This window comes from Bufo bufo, chromosome 10, assembly GCF_905171765.1.
Source record: "Bufo bufo chromosome 10, aBufBuf1.1, whole genome shotgun sequence".
NCBI classification, from domain to species: Eukaryota; Metazoa; Chordata; class Amphibia; order Anura; family Bufonidae; genus Bufo; species Bufo bufo.
In genome coordinates this window covers 127,728,268-127,749,862 of record NC_053398.1, presented here as the reverse complement: position 1 = coordinate 127,749,862, position 21,595 = coordinate 127,728,268, and the positions used below count along the sequence as shown (strand labels likewise).

General features: G+C 49.2%; 1 protein-coding gene across 1 annotated transcript; it reads right to left on the bottom strand.

Moving 5' to 3' along the window:
- Window positions 1–1,591: 1,591 nt before the first annotated feature.
- On the bottom strand, window positions 1,592–16,759 carry LOC120980686 (CKLF-like MARVEL transmembrane domain-containing protein 3). Its single transcript, XM_040409927.1, has 5 exons — window positions 16,605–16,759; window positions 12,572–12,727; window positions 9,225–9,320; window positions 8,528–8,651; window positions 1,592–2,163 (listed from the first exon to the last, which is right to left on the bottom strand). Exons 1-5 carry the CDS (start codon window positions 16,719–16,721, stop codon window positions 2,135–2,137), a joined length of 522 nt encoding a protein of 173 aa, XP_040265861.1. The 5' UTR covers window positions 16,722–16,759; the 3' UTR covers window positions 1,592–2,134.
- Between the last annotated feature and the right edge of the window lie 4,836 nt (window positions 16,760–21,595).

The following is a 21,595-nucleotide window of genomic DNA, read 5'->3' as shown; positions in this document are numbered from 1 at the left end:
ATGGCTAAGGCCTCTTTCACACTTGCGTTGTTGGGATCCGGCATGCACTTCCGTTGCCGGAGGTGCCTGCCGGATCCGTAACAACGCAAGTGTACTGAAAGCATTTGAAGACGGAACCGTCTTCCAAATGCTTTCAGTGTTACTATGGCACCCAGGACGCTATTAAAGTCCTGGTTGCCATAGTAGGAGCGGGGGAGCGGTATACTTACAGTCCGTGCGGCTCCCGGGGCGCTCCAGAATGACGTCAGAGCGCCCCATGCGCATGGATGACGTGATCCATGTGATCACGTGATCCATGCGCTTGGGGCGCCCTGACGTCACTCTGGAGCGCCCGGGGAGCCGCACGGACGGTAAGTATGCTGCTCCCCTGCTCCCCGCTACACTTACCATGGCTGTCAGGACTTTAGCGTCCCGGCAGCCATGGTAACTATTCAGAAAAAGCTAAACGTCGGGTCCGGCAATGCGCCGAAACGACGTTTAGCTTAAGGCCGGATCCGGATCAATGCCTTTCAATGGGCATTGATCCCGGATCCGGCCTTGCGGCAAGTCTTCAGGATTTTTGGCCGGAGCAAAAAGCGCAGCATGCTGCGGTATTTTCTCCGGCCAAAAAACGTTCCGTACCGGAACTGAAGACATCCTGATGCATCCTGAACGGATTTCACTCCATTCAGAATGCATTAGGATAATCCTGATCAGGATTCTTCCGGCATAGAGTCCCGACGACGGAACTCTATGCCGGAACACAACAACGCAGGTGTGAAAGAGCCCTAAGGTGATATTTTCCTTGAGATTACTCTTTTTAGGATAATTTCTTACAGATAAAGCTCATTGCTGGGAAGGGAATCGACCATCCAGGTTATATTCTGGGGGGAAAAAATGCTGCACGCTAACTTTAGGAGGTCAGGGAGAGACATGATCAGGTTTACACTGCCTGCTCCGATCAATCAAAGTGCAGAGAGAGCGGAGCCTCTAGGTGTAATGGTAACGCCCCCGTTGCTCCTAGAAGCTCATTTGCATATAATAAGACCGCCAAATTTAGACGCCCTTCTTAGTCTGTCTGCTGCCGCTTGATGCACCAACTTCTACATAATTAAGGCTTGCTTAAATCTAGTCATTTTCTACACCACAAATAGTCAGATGTGCCTACTGGCTGGCACGCAGCCTTTTTCTTCCACCACAGAAAAGTGGCAAATCCGACAAAAAGTTTAACACAAAGTTGTGTACTTCCCATAATAAATGACCCCCCCCCCCTCCCCTTACTCCCAAAAATGTACCATGAAGGCTGTGTGCACCCTGCGTCACAGCCCGTCTCCATAGGGCTCGCCCAGCCTAGGCCTTTGGCACAATACTTTTTTTTTTCCAGCTATATAAATTTATATCATACACATTTTTCACGGTGGGACCCCTATGGTGGACAAATGCAGCGATACACCAGGCACAGAGTTATACAAGGGAAAATCTTCCCAAAGCATACCGCCGACGTGAGGCTTGGGCACAGAGCTGAAGACTAACCGTAACGCAGCGTATGGGTACATTCACACGTCCGGTTTTATTTGTAGTTTACAGGTCACATTGTAGTGAATGGGATTCCAAAAAATGTCACTTTCGTATAATGCACGATAAAGCCTTAGGTCTGAAGGTTCCTCGCTTTACAATCCAATGTCGGGCCGCTGCAACCATCTTTTCCCCCTGCAGAGAGCTGGCAACATATTGATGCCACCCTGCTCTGTCTTCACGTGGGGGGGAGTGAATGGTGCCAGCCACCGAAATATAATGGGGTACGGAAGGGTTAACTGAAAATGGATCTGGTTTTCTACTTCAGCGCTGGTTCTATCACATCTTTCCTCGGTAATAATTATTGTCAATAAAGCCCCTTAAAATACAAAAAAAAGGGGGAATATGAAGGTGCACGGTAACACTGGGCCTAATCGAGATGTGATCTCCTCAGTGTCCACCATGTAGTGGGCGACGTCCACGGAGGATCATCTCCTCAATTGTCCTCATTATATCCTATAAAATTTCTCTATTAAAAAAAGTCCTTCACTCTTCCCCCATAATGAGAGGTCTGCGGGCTCCAGGGTCGAGCGCGTATCCACCGGGAGGGGAAGGAAAGTCTCCGCTTCTCCTGGGACCATCAGTCGGAGTCCGAGTCTGTACCTTCATCTGGAAAGTGAGCACAGCAGCGGTCAGTGGTTTAGAAGTCACCGTCATCAATTTATTATATATTTTTTTTTTTGGCCCTGTCTGTTGATGCTACTGCACGGCTGGTGTCATTTTATTATTATTTTTTTTTTGGGGTAAAAACATGCGTGAAAACACCCCCAAGGTCTCTTTCACACAAACTATACAGATTGGCTCAGGATACATTCATTGAAACTCGCACCATTCAGTCAGTTTTGTCTGCAATTGTGTTCCGGTTTTTCCACGTGGTGCGTTTTTCACGCGCATGAAAAAAAAAAAAAAAAAACTGAAGGTTTACAAACAACATCTCTTAGGCTACTTTCACACCTGCGTTAGGTGCGGATCCATCTGGTATCTGCACAGACGGATCCGCACCTATAATGCAAACGCTTAGATCCGTTCAGAACGGATCCGTTTGCATTGTTCATGGTAATGCAAACGGATCCGTTTTGACTTTACATTGAAAGTCAATGGGGGACAGATCCGTTTGAAAATTGAGCCATATTGTGTCATCTTCAAACGGATCCGTCCCCATTGACTTACATTGTAAGTATGGACGGATCCGTTTGCCTCCGCACGGCCAGGCGGACACCCGAACACTGCAAGCTGCGTTCAGGGGTCCGCCTGCTGAGCGGAGCGGAGGCTGAACGCTGCCAGACTGATGCATTCTGAGCGGATCCGCGTCCACTGAGAATGCATTAGGGCTGGACGGATGCGTTCGGGGCCGCTTGTGAGAGCCTTCAAACGGAGCGGACACCCGAACGCTAGTGTGAAAGTAGCCTTAGCAACCATCAGTTAAAAAACAAATTGTACCTGGACTGCAATATGTTTTTCACTGAAGCCCCAGGGCTGCGTGAAAAACGCAGAATATAGAACATGCTGCCATTCTCACGCAACGCAGAACTGATCCGTGAAAAACACCGCTCATGTGCACAGAGCCATTGAAATGAATGGGTCGGGATTCAGTGCGGGTGCTGTGTGTTCACTTCATACATCGCACCCGAGCAGAAAACTTGCTTGTGTGAAAGCGGCCTAAGACTACCTGCACACATTGCGGATTACTCATGGTTTTTCCGTGCAGAGAAACCGCAGCGTAATCCAGGACCAGCAGGAGATGAGGGAGACCCCCATGTACACAGCTTCTTTTTTTTTTCTTCTTCTTAGGTGCGGAAATTGACCTGCTGTGCGGATTTTAAAATCTGCAGCGTGTCAACTGTTGTTACGTTTCTCTTGTGCAGACCACGATAAGTAGCGCGGATTTGCGTGCAGTTTTGGTGCACACAAACCTGCGCCGTGTGCAGCCACCCTTAGGCCCCTTTCACACGAGCGAGTTTTCTGCGCGAGTGCAATGCGTGACATGGAACGCACAGCACCCGCACTGAATCCCGACCCATTCATTTCAATGTCTGTGTACATGAGCGGTTTTTTTCGCGCATCAGTTCTGCGTTGCGTGAAAAACGCAGCATGTTCTATATTCTGCATTTTTCACGTAGCCCTGACCCCATAGAAGTGAATGGGACTTCAGTGAAAAACGCATTGCATCCGGAAGCAGGTGCGGATGCGATGCGTTTTTCACCGATGGCTGCTAAGAGATGTTGTTTGTAAACCTTCCGTTTTTTATCACACGCGTGAAAAACGCATCAAAACGCATTGCACCCGCATGGGGAAAAAACTGAAAACACTAACGCAATCGCAGACAAAACTGACTGAACTTGCTTGCAAAATGGTGCGAGTTTCACTGAACGCTTCCGGAGCGAATCCGTATTGTTCGTGTGAAAAAGGCCTTAGTGCAAAAAATAATAAAATCAGCGTGGAATACATGTCTTTTTTTTTCAGTGTTAAAATAAGCTTTCACTTCAAATCTAAGCTGAATTTTCAGCTTGAGGGTTTTGAAGCAGATCTGCACAGAAAACACGAGAAAAACGCACAAAAACCGCATGGCGTTTCATGGAGCTGTTTTTGTTCTACTTCCTATTCATTTCAAAGGGAGAGTCAGCGCTGATTCCGCCCCAAGATACGGCGAGCCGCTTCTTTTTTTTTTACCCGTGTAACAAACAAGCAGGCGCTGCTTCCCGCTGGAATGAATGGGTGGCTGTTTTGGAGCTGATTTTAAGGCAAAAACACTCAGTGTGAACTGGCCCTTACACCTGTGAATTGGCACTTGGGTTTTTCGTGGCCTTTTTGTTGTTATTTGCACATGTTGGGGGTCATTTACTAACGTCCTACGCCAGTATTTTCAGTAAAAAAACAAACTACACAACTTTTAGATTTTCCTGGCACCCTCGCCACTATTACAGCACGTGGACAGCAGAAGATGAAACGTATTTATTAAGGAGGCGTGCACCTTTTAAATCTTCCGCCAGTGAGGCGTCACTAAGACCGGAGTGTGAAACGCCGCTCTTTAGTCAATGACCCCCTAGTGTCCCTTACCACTAGTGTTTTCTTCATGAGGATCTTCTCCTATAGAGAGGGTGACACCTGGAGACGGCGGTGTCTCCGGCGCGCAGCACTTCGGAAAAAAAAACAGCAGCAACCAAACCTTGTGTGTCCTGCTCTTCATATTTCCCGTAGACCTGGGATGCTCAACCTGCGGCCCTCCAGCCGTTGTAAAACTACAACTCCCACCATGCTCTGCTGTCGGCTGGAGGGCCACAGGTTGGGCATCGTTCAGCTAACATCTGGTGTCTTTTCAACTAGAAGAATGCAGCCTAATCCTGGAAGTCAGTGGCGGCCGACATGATGATGGATCTGCGACACCGCGCGGCGACTCCACGGAGCGGACATGGCCGCTGACAGGGACCTGTAAATGATTCCTTCCTGCTTTGCTCTGCATAATCTGTCCCTATTTCCTGATGGCACCCGGTCGGCCGTGCACATCCTGCATCTAATTAATGATAGGTGAGCGGCCGCAGAATAAACATCTCCGGAGCCGATCGCTGGGGGAAGGGGGGGGGGGGGGGGGGGTGTCACATTCTTGGGTTACGTGCAGAATATCAGCGCTTTCCGCTAATATTTTTAATGTCACCATTAGAGAGGAGTGAATTTCATATTTTGAAATTCGTTCAAGCTTCGTTTACTGGCAAAAGCAGAATTGCGTTATGGATTCCATTACCACGGACCATAACGCAATTCTAGGACGGAATACCTTTAGAGGCATTCCGTTATAATAGAAGTCTATTGGCTGCAAAACGGATCCGTCCCGTTTCCGGTATGCAGGGGAGTCCGCTCCTGATCCAGAGTCCTGCCCTGCATAAGGCCTCATGCACACGACCGTTTTTTTATTCCGTGTCCGTTGTTCCGTTTTTCGTGATTTTCTGCGGACCCATTGACCTTCAATGGGTCCGTTGAAAACTCGGCTAATGCACCGTTTGCCATCCGCGTCCGTGATCCGTGGTTCCAGTCCGTCAAAAAAATGTAACTGGTCCTATTTTTTTCACGGAAAACGGTTCGCGGACCCATCCAAGTCAATGGGACCGTGAAAAAACGCGAAGGCACACAAGATTGTCATCTGCGTCCGCGTCCGTTTTTTTCCTATCATTTGCATGGCAAACTTGACTTAGATTTTTTTTTTACTTTCCTTCATGTCTGGTGATCCTCCAAAAATTAAGGAAGACACACGGAAACGGATCACGGAACAACGGAACCCCATTTTGCGGAACGGAACACAACAACGGTCGTGTGCATGAGGCCTAACTGAAACGGGACGGATCCGTTTTGCAGCCCATAGACTTCTATTATGACGGAATGTATAACGGATTGCCTCTAAAAGGCAGTCCGTCATAGAATTGCATTATGGTAAACGAATCGCAAACGAATTTCATTAGAGGAAATTTGCTCATCTCTAGTCGCCATAGACACGACCCACCCGGACCCTTCTGACCATATAAAAGGGCAAATACTAAACCCCGGGACAAACTGCTTCATGCTGGAAACACGCAGATAGGTTTTGTACCAAAAGTGGATTCAAAAGGAATGAGGCAGGTTAACCCTTCAGGACCATAGGAAAGCGGAGTGACCGCCATAACCGTGGCCACAGTGTGTGTTGTGCGAATAACATTCCATTACTGGGGGAATATTGTGCTTTTACTGTTTCTTTTCTGTTCCATTTTATCTTTTAGGGACATTTCCATCTGAAAATGGGAATTTTTTTTAAAACTCAATATTCATAGAAAACGTTTATTTTTTAGAAAGGCGTCCGTATTTCTTATTTTGGCAGTACTGTAGCACAGACATACAAAATGTTGTCATTCCGTACCAGTCAGGACAGATTGGTAATCCCCTGTCCGTTTACTGCTGCTGTGAGGGGAAGATGTTATCCTTCTGATAACAGTAGGTGTAGAATTAGGATAACAGTGCGGCAGCTCTGTTCTCTTGATAGGGCTAGATAATAACGTCCATAGAGAGCACTGCATGGATGAGTGTGATGCTCTGAGTATGTACAGGGGGCTCTCTGGTCACCACAATGGTCTGACTGAATTAAAGGGGTTGTCTCACTTCAGCAAATGGCATTTATTATGTAGAGAAAGTTAATAGAAGGCCCTTACTAATGTATTGTGATTCTCCATGTTGCCTCCTTTGCTGACTGGATTCATTTTTCCATCACATTATACACTGCTCGTATTCAAGGGTTACGACCACCCTGCAATCCAGATACGGGATGGACGATGCGTGCCTATGTGGGCTCCCAGGGTCCCGGCCACCAGAGAGGCCGGCGCTTTCACCTATAATGTGCTAGAATGACCATCGCGGCTGGATTGCAGGGTGGTCGTAACCATGGATACAAGCAGTGTATAATGTGATGGAAAAATGAATGAAGCCAACAAAGGAGGCAACATGGACAATCCCAGTACATTAGTAAGTGCCTTGTATTACAGGCCATGTACACCTTTGGAGACAAGTTTTTTTATGATTGCATTTTGCTCATTTGGGGCTAAAAAAAAATTCAATTTGTTTTTATTAAAATTTTGAGCCGTCCTGTCACAAAGGGTTAACCATTTGTCTAGCTGTGTGAACCCTACTTTCACTTACAGGTCTTCTAATAACAGTTCTCTCTAAATAAGGGTCCATTCACACGTCCGCAAAATGGGTCCGAATCCGTTCCGGAATGTGCTGTCCGCATCCGCACTTCCGGATCCGCAAAAAAATAGAACATGTCCTATTCTTGTCCGCAATTGCGGACAAGAAAAGGCATTTTCTACGATAGTGCCGGCGATGTGCGGTCCGCAAAATGCGGAGCGCACATTGCCGGCATCCGTGTTTTGCGGATCCGCAAAACACCTACGGACGTGTGAATGGACGCTTACTTAGAGGTGATAAACACTTATTTAAGCCACATCCTTATCATTAAGATAAGGAATGAGCTTTGCTGAGTGTTTATAAGGTCTAGGAGCAGACATAAGGAGCCCATCAGCTCCCTGCCTGACGGAAGCGAGAGAAAATTCAGATCCTGATAGTGGAGCATCTCAGCTCTGTACACAGAAAAGGACTCTACATTTTTAATAAAGACCAATTGAAAAAATGTTGTTGTTTTTTTTAGCTCATAATGAGTACAATGCACTAATAAAACTTTCTCTACATGATTAATGCCATTTACTGAAGTGAGACGACCCTTTAAAGGGAACCTGTCACCGGGATTTTGTGTATAGAGCTGAGGACATGGGTTAAAATAAAAACTTCTGGGCAGCACCACCAGACCAAAGTACGAACGGAGTGCCAGCTTTTGGGGCGCTGACCCTACCACCCATGCATCAATAAAAATAAGAATACCGCGGCACATCCATTAAAGTGACATGTGCTTTATTCACCAAAAATGCAACGTTTCAGTTCACTTTTTCAAGCAGTGAGATGAGTCCGGGATATTTACACAATAAAAGCACACAGAGCTATGGGGACTGGGTATTGCGGATGTGCTAGCGGCCATCTAGCAGCCCATGTCCTCAGCTCTATACACAAAATCCCGGTGACAGGCTCCCTTTAAAGGGGTTGTCCAGGATTAGCGAAACGTGGCTGCTTTCTTCCAGAAACAGCGCCACTCCCTGTCCATGGGTTGTGTCTGGTACTGCAGATCAGCTCCACTGAAGTGAACAGGGCTGAGCTGCAATACCACTTACAACCTGCGGACAGGTGTGGCGCTGTTTTTTGGAGGAAAGCAGCCATTTTTTTTTTCCAATCTCAGACAAGCATTTTACTGGTAAGAGGGTCCAAAGATGTGACAAACTCTTATTTCTAGTCCTGGCATTATTTTCTGCCAGTGGATTCAGCCTACCCCATTCATGTGCAGCAAGCAGAGATGGGGACTCAGAGCAGCGGGGGTTGAACGGTGGCTCTTAGACTGTAAGGTACCTACCGTCTGACTTCCGTCGCTGAGGTTCGCCGTCTGCAGGATCTCCCTTCTTCAGGAATTGGATCAGGTCATTAAAGGTGATGTAGAAGTCGAAGGCATAGACGATGGTGGCAATAAATCCGAGCACCTGGGATCAATATAACGAGATGTCACACGAGGACCAGAAGACCCCCATAAGTGCATTACATCTGATTACAAGAATTCCTTTAAAGGGGTATTCCTGTTGTAAGTTATCCCCTATCAGATTGGTGGGGGTTCTACCACTGGGACTCCCACCAATCACGACAGTGGGGACCCTGTACTCCTGAGGGCCCCCCACCCAAATGAACTGAGCGGCAGGTTGAGCATGCGCACTGCTTCCTCTGTTCTGGAACTAGGTGAATGGAGCGGCTGTGCGCATACCCGACCTGTTCATTTTGGGTACGGGGTCTCGTGATCAGTGGGGGTCCCAGCAGTCTATCCTGTGGTTAGGGGATAACTTCTCACAACCGGAATACCCCTTTAAGGCTATAGTGTAATAGAGTTCTCTAGGCTCTGTCACTGATCCAAGGCGGCCACTAGAGGGAGCAGTGACGCGTTTTGCTTTTATGGGCCCATCATTTCTTTACTCCACGTGACACTATTTAAAAGGGATTCTTAAAGGGGTACTCCGAAAGAAAAATACACCATGACCGCAAATACATACGAAACGAGAACTCACCGCAGCCGCTTTCGAGGCCCCACAGGAATATTTGGACACAGCCACAAGCGAGATCACAAAATAAATGATGGCGGCGGAGACACAGCGGATGAAGTCCTAGGAGGGAGCAGAGCGGGCAGGGTTAACACAGGGGGCACAGGGTGGGCTAATGCACTGTAATCCAAACACACAATGGAGCTATAAATCACCAGCCCCAGATCTGTCACAAGGTAACAGTAATATTTAGTCCTGAAGGATCTGTTCCCCCCCTCCCCCACCCAATATAAACAGACGGAGCAGCCAAGACAATCCAGGCCGCAGATCACGGGTTCGGATACAATCTGCCTGTCAGGACACTGAAATATTCCCACTGAAGGCAACGTCCACCACGACCACCTCCGGTATTTCTTGGGGGGGGAGGTGCAGAAAGTAACATGTAGCCGCAGCCTTAAAGAGGACCTGTCACCTTATTCTGGAGCATCTATTCTCACGACTCTATGTTGTGCCATTCCTTTATTATTCCTGCTAGAAGTTATGAGTAAATGACATGCAGTTTGCAATGAAGGTCCAGATGGGCGTTACCAGTTGGTGGTGTGTCCCTGCACAGTCCGACACTGGCAGCACCGATTGTATAGTGTCAGAGTGTGCAGGGACACACCACCAACTGGTAACGCCCATCTGGACCTTCATTGCAAACTGCATGTCATTTACTCATAACGTCTAGCAGGAATAATAAAGGAATGGCACAACATAGAGTCATAAGAATAGATGCTCCAGAATGGTTATTACATGGGGGATGCGAGTAGGTGACGGGTTCTCTTTAAAGGCGTATTCCAGCTTTAGCCAACTTTTTACAGATGGCCAGTACTGTACCTGCTCCCTACGACAGGGCTGGCCAGCCTGCGGCTCTCCAGCTGCTGAAAAACTACAACTCCCAGCATGCCCACGGCTATCAGCCTACAGCAGGGCATGGTGGGATTTGTAGTGCCGCAGGTTGGCCATCCCTGCCCTATGACTTGGCTGCAGTGTAGAGGCTCCTCTCGGCGAGGCTTCTAGAGCCAGACATGGATTGGGGGGGGGGGGGGGGGGTCACACGTCACGCCAGTAACTGGGGGGGGGGGGGGGGGTCACGCCAGTAACTGACCACAGTGTCACACCTGACCCCGTCCAGATGTGTACATGCCTGGGACCAGAAGCATCCCCGAGAGGAGCTTCTGCGCTGGAACCAAGGGGCAGGGAGCAGGTGCCCGGACTGAGGTACAGCGGGTACAGTTCCCTAAAGCTGGAATAACCCTTTAACGGCTATGGACAACTTTGACCTTGAAATAATGATCTTTAGTCGTTATATGATTACACGTCATCTTGACTAAAATAAGTTGCCCCGCGTTTCGGACTGTAATCTTCACTCCTACATTCAATTTTCAGACCCCGGATATTCAATTTGCATCTTGTTCCTAATCACAGCTCAGGTAGCTTGTACTTTATCATGGGCATGTCCTTTCTGCAGCACTCTCCCTGTGACTGTGCTAATCCAGCACAGCAGGTGGACGTGAACATTACTTTACAGATGAAACACCAGGGGGCGCCATGATAACGAAGCAAATAACTGAAAACTACAGAATTTTTGTCACAGAAAGTAAATGACAACAGTAACATTACAATACTCCATAAAGGGGTCGTCCCATGAAAAATATTCTACAGTTTTCAAGCCAGCCCCCGGATCTGAACACTTTTGTATTGGCATGTAATTTACCATAGCCACAGAGCTATTCAATAAAATGGATCAGTACAGCGCCACCTGCTGTTTGTTCTTTTTTGCATTTCTCTGCCCACCTCACCAGGGTGGACGCACATGCTCAGTTCCATCTTTCAACTGCCTCCTAAGGGCTTGTTCACACGAACGTAAGGGCTCCGTGCCCGTGCTGCGGGCCGCATACGGTGGTTCCGCAATACACGGGTCACCAGCCGCGTGCGTTCTGCATCACGGATGCGGACCCATTCACTTAAATGAGTCCACAAATCCGGAGATGCAGTGCGAAACGGAATAGAAGCACGGAACAGAACCCCATGGAAGCGCTATGGAGTGCTTCTGTGGTGTTCCGTCCTGCTAAAAAGATAGAACTTGTGCTATCCTTTTGCGGAACGGACAGATGGCGGACCCCATTCAAGTGAATGGGTCTGCGATCCGCATGTGGCTGCTCCACGGTCGGTGCCCGTGCATTGCAGACCACAATTTGCGGCCCGCAGCAAGGAGCACAGAGCCCTTACGTTCGGGTGAACAACCCCTAAGCGTGATAGGGAGAGAGCGACTGCAGAATGGACACGCTCCCTGAGCTGCAGCAGGAAGGAAACGCCCCCCCGAGCTGCAGCAGGAATGACACGCCCCCCCAGCTGCAACAGGAATGACACGCCCCCCCCCCCGAGCTGCAGCAGGAATGACACGCCCCCCAAGCTGCAGCAGGAATGACGCCCCCCCCCCGAGCTGCAGCAGGAATGACACGCCCCCCAAGCTGCAGCAGGAATGACGCCCCCCCGCCACCCGAGCTGCAGCAGGAATGACACGCCCCCCAAGCTGCAGCAGGAATGACGCCCCCCCGCCACCCGAGCTGCAGCAGGAATGACACGCCCCCCCCTCCCCAAGCTGCAGCAGGAATGACACGCCCCCCCTCCCCAAGCTGCAGCAGGAATGACACGGCCCCCCCCGAGCTGCAGCAGGAATGACACGCCCCCCCTCCCCGAGCTGCAGCAGGAAGGACCCCCCCCCCCGAGCTGCAGCAGGAAGGACACCCCCCAGAGCTGCAGCAGGAAGGACACCCCAGAGCTGCAGCAGGAAGGACACGCCCCTTGAGCTGTCAGCTTGATATAAATCTAGCAGAGCAATGAATGGGGAGATCTCTGGATCCAGGTGAGGTACAGGGCTGGTTCTAGCTTTGTTAGAAAGGTATTGTCATGTACTATATGATGCCCGTTAATCATGGGATAACCCCCTTTATTGTTGGCACACTGCCTGGACTTTTTCCATTCACTGACGGGGGAGAGTATGAGGCTTCGCGGTACCCTGGCACATGGAGAACCTGTAATACATACCCACAGGGACTGTGTGTGCTGCCGTACAGGGTCCCTGCACGAGGCAGAGCGGTGGGCGTCATCCCTTGGGACGACAGCAGATTTTTTCATTCAAGTATATTTTTTTTTATTACTTTTGGAGAACTTTACGTTATTTCTGTTATATCCCGTTAGAGGAGCCGGGCCCTGCGTCATCACGGTCCTAGTGTGAAAGTGAAGGCAGATTCTTCTGGTCCGCGAGCCCTAATGTCCCCCAGACTGGGGGGGGGGTGTAGCAGAACTGCATTGTGGGTAGCACTTACCAGCAGCGGCCAGAAAATTCCCTTCAGCTGCTCGTTCAGTTTCATGGAGTAAGCAAAGAATGTAAAGAGGGCCCAGAGGAATTCTATCAGGGGGACGGTCATGAGGGCCGCGGCCGTGGACGCCACGTAACAGATGAATGTGATCAGCGACACCACCTGCAAACGAAACAGAGAGAAACACGTGAAACACACCGCAGCCGGTTTAACCCCTTCAGGACCACCCCATTTTCAAATTTAACTTTTTTTCCACCATTCAGAACCAGGGGAGGTTTTCTGCGGGAAAAGTTGTAGTTTTTAACGGTGCCATTTTGGGGTAAACATGGCTAATTTTATTAACTCTTTCTGAGAGGGGGATAGGAAAAAAAACAGCAATGCCGCCGCTGAGTTTTTACGTTATAAACTTTGCGATGTTCGTTTTTCGGCACAAATAACACGACCACTTTACTCTCTGGGTCAATACTTTCACAGCGACACTAAATACATGGTTTTTATTACATTTTACTACTGTTGTGCAATAAAAACACTTTAAAAAAATAATAATTATTGAATATTTTTTTGCATCACTGCGTCTGTAACTTTTTTATTTTTCTTCCAACGGAGCGGTGCGAGGGCTTGATTTTTGCAGAACGATTTGTAGATCTCATTGGTAATAACTCATTCGGGCACAGAACACTTTTTGGTAGCTTTTTATTCAGTTTTTTTGGTGGTGACTAAGCAAAAAGCAGCGATATAATTTTTTTTTTAACCATTTAATAGTCCCACAAGGGGGCTATAGTAGACGATCTTTTATCGTTTCTAAAATACATTGCACTATTCCTATAGTGCAATGCATTTTAAAGGGGTTCGGCAGTTTGTTTAAACTGATGATGTATCCTCTGGATAGATCATCAGCATCTGACCGGCAGGGGTCTGACACCCGGGACCCCCGCCGATCAGCTGTTTGAGAAGGCATCGGCGCTGGCAGTAGTGCCGCGGCCTTCTCACTGTTTACCGCAGGCCCAGTGACGTCACGACTAGTATCAACTGGCCTGGGCGGGGCTAAGCTCTGTTCACTTGAATGGAGCTTAGCCCCGCCCAGGTCACTGATACTATTCGTGACATCACTGGGCCTGCGTTAAACAGTGAGAAGGCCGCGGCGCTCCTGGAGCGCCGCTGCCTTCTCAAACAGCTGATCGGTGTGGGTCCCGGGTGTCGGACCCCCGCCGATCAGATGCTGATGATCTATCCAGAGGATAAATCATCAGTTTAAACAAACTGCCGAACCCCTTTAATGTCAGTGGAAATACTGGAGGCAGGCTTGGGGCCTACACTAGGCCCCAACCTGCCTTCATTGGCATCTGCATCCCGCAATTTCATTTGCGGGGTGGCGATGGGACCGCTTATATGCAGCGGGCGCTATTGCCTGCATTAGCAGCCAGGATCACGTGAAAGCCGAGCCGCCGGGTCTCCTCTTGTGAAAAGGCAGCAGCCCAGTCTAAAGGGCATCTGTCAGCAGTTTTGTACCTATGACACCGGCTGACCTGTTGCATGTGTGCTTGGCAGCTGAAGGCATCTGTGTTGGTCCCGTGTTCATATGTGTCCGCATTACTGAGAAAAATGAGGTTTTGATATATGCAAATGAGGCTCTAGGAGCAACGGGGGCGTCGCCATGACACCTAGAGGCTCTGCTCTCTCTGCAACTGCCGCGCCCTCTGCACTTGCATTGACAGTGCCAGGCAGTATAAAATAAACTTCATCATACCTGTTCATGTCAATCAAAGTGGAGAGGGTGCGGCAGTTAAAGAGAGAGCAGAGCCTCTAGGTGTAATGGCAACGCCCCCGTTGCTCCTAGAGGCTCATTTGCATTAAAACTTCATTTTTTTCCAGCAATGCGGGCACATAGAACATGACGCCTTCAGCTGCCAAGCGCACATATAACAGGTCAGCCAGTTTGATGGGTGCAAATCTGCTGACAGATGCCCTTTGAAATTGTATTTATTGGGGAATAAATGCCCCCCATATCCTTACAATACAAATCTGGGGGTAACAAGTATATACACACTTCCCCAGCAGAGGGCGCACTATTCCGGAGGGTGACTAGGCAGCTCTGGACACCACTTTGCATTGGCACAGATCATGCCACGAATCACCCAGATCAGGCAACGAGGAACCCAGTCAATGCAAAGGACATCATTGGGGTAGAACACTGACCCCTCTGAGGGTTACATCAGAATTCGGGTGGTTGCGCTCGGAGCACCGAGGCTAGAAGATTACAATAAGACTGTTCTGGATATCTTAGATGTGAAATCATCTGCGCAGCACGAGACAAACTGAACTGAATGATATCACAGCTGGCGGCGCTCCAGCGGGAGAAGGCGATCAGACCGACCCTCCCAACCACGGAGGGCATCGCTGCTCTTCCCAAATCTCCACCCAGCTTTCCCAGGCACCGATAGAACTGGTAAATGAAAAGCACCAAAAATGTAGACTTTTTTTTTTTTTTTTTTACTTGGCAGGCCCTCACCTCCACACTGGGCTGGGGCGCGGTCATCCATTATCTCATCCCCTCGGGCCCCTAATGCCCCGAAGTCAAGCGAGGATCTGAAAGACGAGATGCCTTCTCCATCTGGAAGGAGTGAACCCCGCGGCCCCCCCTTCGGGACACATGTTGGCTGCATTAAGTGGCTGAGGGATAATAACGAGGTTTCGGCAGATGGATCCGAGATAAGACGGCACATGCCACGGAGGGGGGGTTATTACTGACTGCGACCATTTGTGGTCGAGCCGTATGTCACCTAAAGGGGTCTCTAAAAAATGAGATCTGGAGTCCGATCGGCAGATCCATCGACAACTGCGATTCTGCGTCTTGTACAGATCTGGTCAGAGGTAGACGCCCCCACTCCTGCTGGGCAACTTTTTGCTGCAGATTTATCAAAACTAGAGCACTTTTTTTCCTTGCTCTAGTTCTGATAAATCTGCTTCAAAAATTTGCGTGGGTGTCTACCTCTCAAGAGATCTGTACAAGATGCAGGGCACCACGAAGCCGGCCACGTGAGGAAAGAATAGGTTTACCAATCCTGTCCAAAACGTAGGCAGTGCAAACCGTGGTAGGCTAGAACTTCGGAATACCCCTTTAAGGTGGCCACACACACTGGGCAAGACCCTCGATGACAGACTGGCAAGGGAGATAAGCTGGCACCAGAGGTGCGTGGACGCGGCTTCTTCTCCGTGTACGTAGGGGGAACGCACGTTCCATCGAGCATGCAGTGGTTTTTCTACTGATGTATTCAGACATTGCGGCAGGACTGCCCGGAGGTTTTGCCGCGGTTTTCGTGGTTGCAGTTATTTAATTTTTTTTTATCTACATGTTAACCGCCCCCGCGCCTCTGAATACGGGAACGTTCACACCTGGAAGATGCACTGCGGGTTTTCTGCACCAGGAAAGCGGGTGAAATTTTACACAGCGCAGAATCCACGCGGGAAAACTGAGGTGCGGCGCAGATAAGGCTACGTTTTTTTTTTTAAGCACATAAAAATCTGCCACGTAGGCCACGGCAGAAACTGCAATTATTCATTTTGAGCGGCGCTTTCGCTTGGCGCGGTCTGGAAAAGCCTCGGCCGTGTGAACTATGGCGCGGTCTCCCATGGAAAACAATGCATTTGCCGCCGAATCCTGTGACAAATTTCGCGTTTCAGCCTCTGCCAATAGGAAAGGTCGTTTTTTTTTTTTTCTGCTGCAATTGGCATCAGGTCTGAACATACCCTCATAGTGACAAGGGGGGAGCGGTCCGTCTGGGGGTAACTGACCTGTGCACGGCTCTCCCCCCTCAGTTCCGCAGCAGCTTATATCTACTGAGCGCGGTTTTTTTCCTCGCACATTCTCCATATTACGGATCCATATCAGTGCTGTATATGGATATAGGCCGTCTACCTCTGGGGTGGGGTGTGGCCCTTTAAGAAGTAGCCCTGGGAGACGGTGTGCAGCCGCCTCACATCACGCCGGGGGTGGTAGTAGTACAGGAGATGATGGTGGTGATGATGATGCTGCACTCACCCATTCTGCCAGCAGCAGCTGCCCTTTCCTCGATGCCAGGAAGCCCCTGCCCGGGATGAGGGCTCTCAGGCCGGCTCTCTGGGCCCGGGGCCCCTCCGCACTCTCCGGGTCATCCATGCTGTGTGTGCGGGGCAGGAGTTTTGGTGATTTTGGGAAGGGGGAGCGGAAACTGTGACAACGCGGAAATGTGCAAACAAAAAGAAAAAAAAAAAAAAAGTGCAGCATGTGTGATCCTTAACCCCTGCAGCGCCGGAGGCCACATCCTGCCGGCAAACCGCAGGCGGCAGGGCTCCGCTCCCGGGGGGCACACTGTGCCAGCCAAGCCTGGCATCCTGCCCTCAGCACCCAGCTTTCCCGGAGGCCTGCATGGCAGCATCTGCTCAGCTACATGGGGAAGCTGGAGACAGCTGTTCACACCTGGCGGTTACCGCATGGCGGCACTTCAGCCACCGCATGTGAAGCCTCCTAGGGGCACATCACGCCTGGTCTTTCCTGCCAAAGAAATCCACAGTTAGGGCTCATGCCTACCACTGTATGTATTTTGCGGTCCCCAAAAAAATACGGATGACGTCCTCGTGAGCATCCGTGTTTTTTTTTTTTTTTTTCGCAAATCCATTGTAACAATGCCTGTCCTTGTCTGCAAAACGGACAAGAATAGGACACGTTCTGTCTTTTTTGCGGGGCCACGGACCGGGGTGCTGCCCGCATATTTTGCTGATGGGTCCGCATCCTATCCGCAAAAAAAAAAAAAAAGGAACGGACACGGAAACAAAATACATTCGTGTGCATGAGCCCTTAAGGGTACATTCAGATGTAATTTTTTTTGGCGCGGATTCGGTGCCGAAAACCGGGCCAAATCTGTGCTGCAGAGGGTTTTTCCTGTCCGTTTTTCCGGACCAAGAATGCATACATCCACCGCGCGGACACCTTGGGAAGCTGCGGTGGGAGCCTGCTCAACCAAAGCAGAAACCAAGGCGTCCTGGGGTGTCTGCGTGGTAACCGCGCCATTGATGGACGGTCCAGAAAACTGCACGGTGAAGAAATTGACCTGCGATATGGATTTTGAAATCTGCAGGATGCCAATTAGTGCAGATTTCACCCCATGTTATGGCCTCGTTCACACGTCTGTGATGAAAACCGTGATGAGGGTCAGTGAGGTGTCCGTGTGTCGTCCGTGTTTCACAGCACAGCTGAAAATTTATTTTCAGAGCACCTCCTATAAATGGTCCGTGAAACATGGACGAAATACAGATGGCGTCTGTGTTGGGTGCATGTTTTTCACGAACCCATAAACTCTAAGGCCTCATTCACTTTTCTGTGTCCATTTGACGTCCGTGAAAAATTCAGTCCGTGAAGATGTCTGTGAAGCATCCGTGTTTGGTCCGTGTCCATTTTTTACCCTCCGTGTGTCATCTGCTGCTCAGCCGAAAATTCCTTTCCAGAGCATCTCCTATCAGTGATTAGAGAAAAACGGACGCGACGCAGATGCCATCCGTGTTGTGTCCGTGATTTTCACAGACTTCAATGGTTGTGTTTGGCCGCATCATCAGTAGTGCATGTCTCCGTGTACATGTCCACTAAGGTACTTTCACACCAGCGTTTTTCTTTTCCGGCGCTGAGTTCCGTCCTAGGGGCTCAATACTGGAAAAGAACTGATCAGTTTTATCCCCCATGTATTCTGAATGGAGAGCGATCCGCTCAGGATGCATCAGGATGTCTTCAGTTCAGTCTTTTTGACTGTTCAGGACGGAGATAAAACCGCAGCACGCTGCGGTTTTCTCTACGGACAAAGATCCCAAACACTTGCCTGAATGCATTAATGCCGGATCCGGCCCCAAGTGTATCAGCAAAACGGATCCGGTTTTGCAGTCTGCGCATGCGCAGACCTTTAAAAATGAGAATAAAATAAATACCGGATCCGTTTTTCCGGATGACAACCGGAAAGACGGATCCGGTATTGCAATGCATTTGTAAGACAGATCCGCAGCCAGATCAGTCTCACAAATGCATCCGTTTGCGTCCGGACTGCCGGAATCCTCTGCCACCAGTGTGAAAGTACCCTAACGGTAAATGCGCATGCTGTGGATTATGTGCGGTTTTTCCAAATGGATTTTTTAGAACTGTCACGTCGCAGTCACAGTGCGACACCATAGACTATCATTCTAAAAATTGTCGTCGTGTAGACCTAGCCTCAGGCCTCTTGCACATGAATGATACGGATTAGGTCCGGATGCGTTCAGGGAAACTAGCACCATTTTGCAAGCAAGTTCAGTCAGTTTGGTTTGCGATTGCGTTCAGTTTTTTCCGCGCGGGTGCAATGCGTTTTGCACGTGCGTGATAAAAAACTGAATGTGGTACCCAGACCCGAACTTCTTCACAGAAGTTCGGGCTTGGGATCGGTGTTCTGTAGATTGTATTATTTCCCCTTATAACATGGTTATAAGGGAAAATAATAGCATTCTTAATACAGAATGCATAGTACAATAGCGCTGGAGGGGTTAAAAAAATAAAATAATAATTTAACTCACCTTAATCCACTTGATCGCGTAGCCAGCATCTCTTCTGTCTCCTTTTGTGAGGAATAGGACCTTTGATGATGTCACTGCGCTCATCACATGATCTTTTACCATGGTGATGGATCATGTGACGGACCATGTGATGAGCGTAGTGACATCATCAAAGGTCCTTTTCCTCACAGATGAAGACAGAAGAGATGCCGGGCTGCGCGAACAAGTGGATTAAGGTGAGTTACATTATTATTTTTTTAACCCCTCCAGCCCTATTGTACTATGCATTCTGTATTCAGAATGCTATTATTTTCCCTTATAACCATGTTATAAGGGGAAATAATAATGATCGGGTCTCCATCCTGATCGTCTCCTAGCAACCGTGCGTGAAAATCGCACCGCATCCGCACTTGCTTGCGGATGCTTGCGATTTTCACGCAGCCCCATTCACTTCTATGGGGCCTGCATTGCATGAAAAACGCACAATATAGAACATGCTGCGATTTTCACGCAACGCACAAGTGATGCGTGAAAATCACTGCTCGTGTGCACAGCCCCATAGAAATGAATGGGTCCGGATTCAGTGCCGGTGCAATGCGTTCAACTCACCCATCGCACCCGCGCAGAATACTCGCCCATGTGAAAGGGGCCTTAGCAACCATCAGTGAAAATCGCATCCGCACTTTCTTCCGGATGCAATGCGTTTTTCACTGAAGCCCCATTCACTTCTATGGGGCCAGGGCTGCGTGAAAAACGCAGAATATAGAACATGCAGCGATTTTCACACAACGCAGAATTGATGCGTGAAAAAAAACGCTCATGTACACAGAGCCATTGAAATGAATGGGTCAGTATTCAGTGTGGGTGCCGTGTGTTCACGTCACGCATTGCACCCGCTCGTGTGAAAGGGGCCTTATGAGTCCTGGATTTCGCATTTCAGCTAATATCTGGAGCTGGAGTTTTTACCACAAAAAAAGAAAAAGACGCCAAAAATCTATGTTTGTGAGCAGCCGAAGGGCTCTTTCACACAAGCGAGTTTTCCTTCCGGATAGGATGTGTATAGTGAACACATTGCATCCGGACTGAATCCTGACCCATTCAGTTTTCATGCATCATCTCTGCGTTGCGGAAAAAAATCCAGGCATCTTCTATATAGCTGCGCTTTTCATGCAGCGCTGGCTCCATAGAAGTGAAAAACGGAAGGCGTCCGGATGTCGCAGTGGGTTTTTCACTGATGGCTGCTAGGAGATGTAGATGGTTGTTCTTCAGTTTTTATTCACGTGCGTGAAAAAAAGCATCAAAAACGGATTGCACCCGCGCAGAAAAAACGCAGACACTAAATGCAATCGCAGACCATTCTGACTCGCTTGTGTGCAAAACTATCCGTTTTTTCCTGAACAGATCTTGACACAATCTGTATCACTCATGTGAAACAGGCCTAAGGGCTCATGCACACGACTGTGTGCTGCCCGTAGTCGTATTGCGGCCCGCGTACGGCGGGTCCGCAATACACGGGCATCGGCCGGGTGCACCATGGATCGCAGACCAATTCACTTCAATGGGTCCGCAATCTGGGAGATGCGGAACGGAGGCACGGATTGGAACCCCATGGAGTGCTTCCGTGGTGTTTCTGGCCGTGCCTCTGCACAGCAAAAAAGTAGCGCATGCACTACTTTTTTGCGGTGCGGATCGCGGACCCCATTCAAGTGAATGGGTCCGTGATCCGCATGCGGCTGCTCCACGGTCTGTGCCCATGCATTGCGGACCGCAGCACGGGCACAGAGCCCTTACGTTCGTGGGCATGAGCCCTAAGGGTGATTGAACACGTAGTTTAATTATTTTTTTTTACTTTTTGGGGGCTGTAAAGGCCACAGCCAGATGTTACTTGCTGACCAATAACACATTAGACCTCAACCTCCGGACGGCGCATTTTTTGTAGTTGGGTTTTAAGACTTTTTTCAGGTGTTTTCCCATAGGTTTCTCTATAGGGAAAAAAAAAAAAAAAGAAAAAATGTGTGAGGGGCATCCAGGGTGAGGATTAGACCCCCGTACCTTCCTAGGAGAGACTGCCCAATCCCAGAGCTCCGTACAGGAGTGGCCTATAGCAGCCCATCAGCTTTAGGCTCTGTTCACACATTGCGGTCATGCAATAGTGAGATCATAACCCACAATATGACCGCATAGAATAACCTTAGATGAGCGTAAGGCCCGTTTGAGACAAGTGCGCTCATTGCGTGAAATGCTGTCCGTGTCGGAGCGTGGATTCCCGTAGTGAACTCTCCTCTCCTCACCAGACGGCCTGGCATTACAATGGTCTATAATGCTTTTTGTAATCCGTTTCTAGAAGATCTGGACGCCTTCCCTTAGGGCAAACTGCGGCTCTCCAGCGGTTGTCAAACTACAACTCCCAGTATGCCCAGTCTGCCTACAGCAGGGCATGATGGGATTTGTAGTTTTACAACATCTGGAGAGCCGCAGTTTGCC

Excerpts from the sequence above, each read along its gene's own strand:
- LOC120980686 (XM_040409927.1), bottom strand. The coding sequence starts at position 16,721 with ATGGATGACCCGGAGAGTGCGGAGGGGCCCCGGGCCCAGAGAGCCGGC. Across the intron at positions 8,652-9,224 it reads GGGCCTCGAAAGCGGCTGCG|GTGCTCGGATTTATTGCCAC; the intron begins GTGAGTTCTCGT and ends TATTGATCCCAG. Across the intron at positions 2,164-8,527 it reads TCAGCGACGGAAGTCAGACG|ATGAAGGTACAGACTCGGAC; the intron begins GTAGGTACCTTA and ends CTCACTTTCCAG.